Genomic DNA, 1,216 nt, shown 5'->3' with positions numbered 1-1,216 from the left:
GTTATCCGGAAAAAGTGGTGCCTGGCATCGTGCATGGATGTTTGGGGGGCACCACATGAGCCCCCTGGCCACACAGTACAGACCAAGGGAGAACGGGGCCCTGTTAGGGGCCCCTAAAGTCCCTTTCCTGTTGCCAGTTTGTGGCAGTGGGATAGCCATGAAAAGGCATTCAGAAGGGATATCCTAAGCCCTACGGTGGTGCCTGCACAGGCACCGCCCCCATTATAGGGATTAGGAATCAGACCGATGTCCTGAAGGGTTTTTTGATCATATTGAGGCAGCAGTCTTACTCACCACTTCTGTGGCCTTGATTGCTGCATTCTAATGCAATGGTCGAACCGATACCTTAATTGTTTGGGTTTTTTGTACGCCAAGTTTCATGTGGCATTTTTTATTTAACAAAATATTTATGAGGAACTGGATGCTGCAACTGCTGCCCTCTTCGGTTTTGGCATTGTGCCCTCACGGAATCCATTCCTGAATCTACGGTAGACAACCTTCAAGTGTCTCATACGGCCGATACCTGTGGTGTTGCGTCTCTTAGCCTTCACACTCCAGTTATACTTTCTCTTGCGCTTGGCGGGATATCCACACTTGCCACAGGTACATTTCTGAAGATGGTACACCTTTGAACCACAACGACGGCGCAGTGTGTGCGTCTTGTTTCGGCGTTTGCCAAGCGATGACGTTCCCTTCGTCATCTTACCACAATGGCCGATACGATACCTTAATTGGTGGGCGGACCACCACCGATGGCCTGTCGGTGGTGGTCTGCCGACCATCGCAATGGTGGCCTATGTGTTTAACCCTATTAAATGAGAAATTAATAAACCATCCTTACTTAGCAGACATGTGTTCACTATAACCATCCTCATATATGTAGAATGTGATTACTCTTGAAACGACAAAAGTTTATGTAATGTGTGCACTAACATTTCATATATTGCAATAAATTGAAGAACTTAGACATACTGACACATATACATTTAATATTTTACTGTATACCATATATGATGTGAATCAAATGTACTAGTATTTTACATTTATCTGTGTTTAACTTTGAACACACATATTAAATGCTCACTCTTGCTAATACTTTAAGTTGACATTTTAGGCCTATAATTCTTCATGCTGCATAAATACTTGTTTTCATTTTTTGCTGACATGGTATTTCTTGCTGGTATTCACACGCATTGTTAGCTGAAGAATAGATACA

General features: G+C 43.4%; 1 protein-coding gene across 1 annotated transcript; it reads right to left on the bottom strand.

The window, feature by feature from the left end:
• Positions 1-375: 375 nt before the first annotated feature.
• Positions 376-701, bottom strand: LOC144771937 (large ribosomal subunit protein eL37-like). Its single transcript, XM_078656167.1, has one exon. The coding sequence runs from the start codon at positions 699-701 to the stop codon at positions 408-410; it is 294 nt and encodes a 97-aa protein (XP_078512293.1). The 3' UTR covers positions 376-407.
• Positions 702-1,216: the final 515 nt, after the last annotated feature.

Source organism: Lissotriton helveticus, chromosome 8 (assembly GCF_964261635.1).
Source record: "Lissotriton helveticus chromosome 8, aLisHel1.1, whole genome shotgun sequence".
Taxonomy (NCBI): Eukaryota; Metazoa; Chordata; class Amphibia; order Caudata; family Salamandridae; genus Lissotriton; species Lissotriton helveticus.
This window is presented reverse-complemented; position numbering and strand designations above follow the sequence as displayed.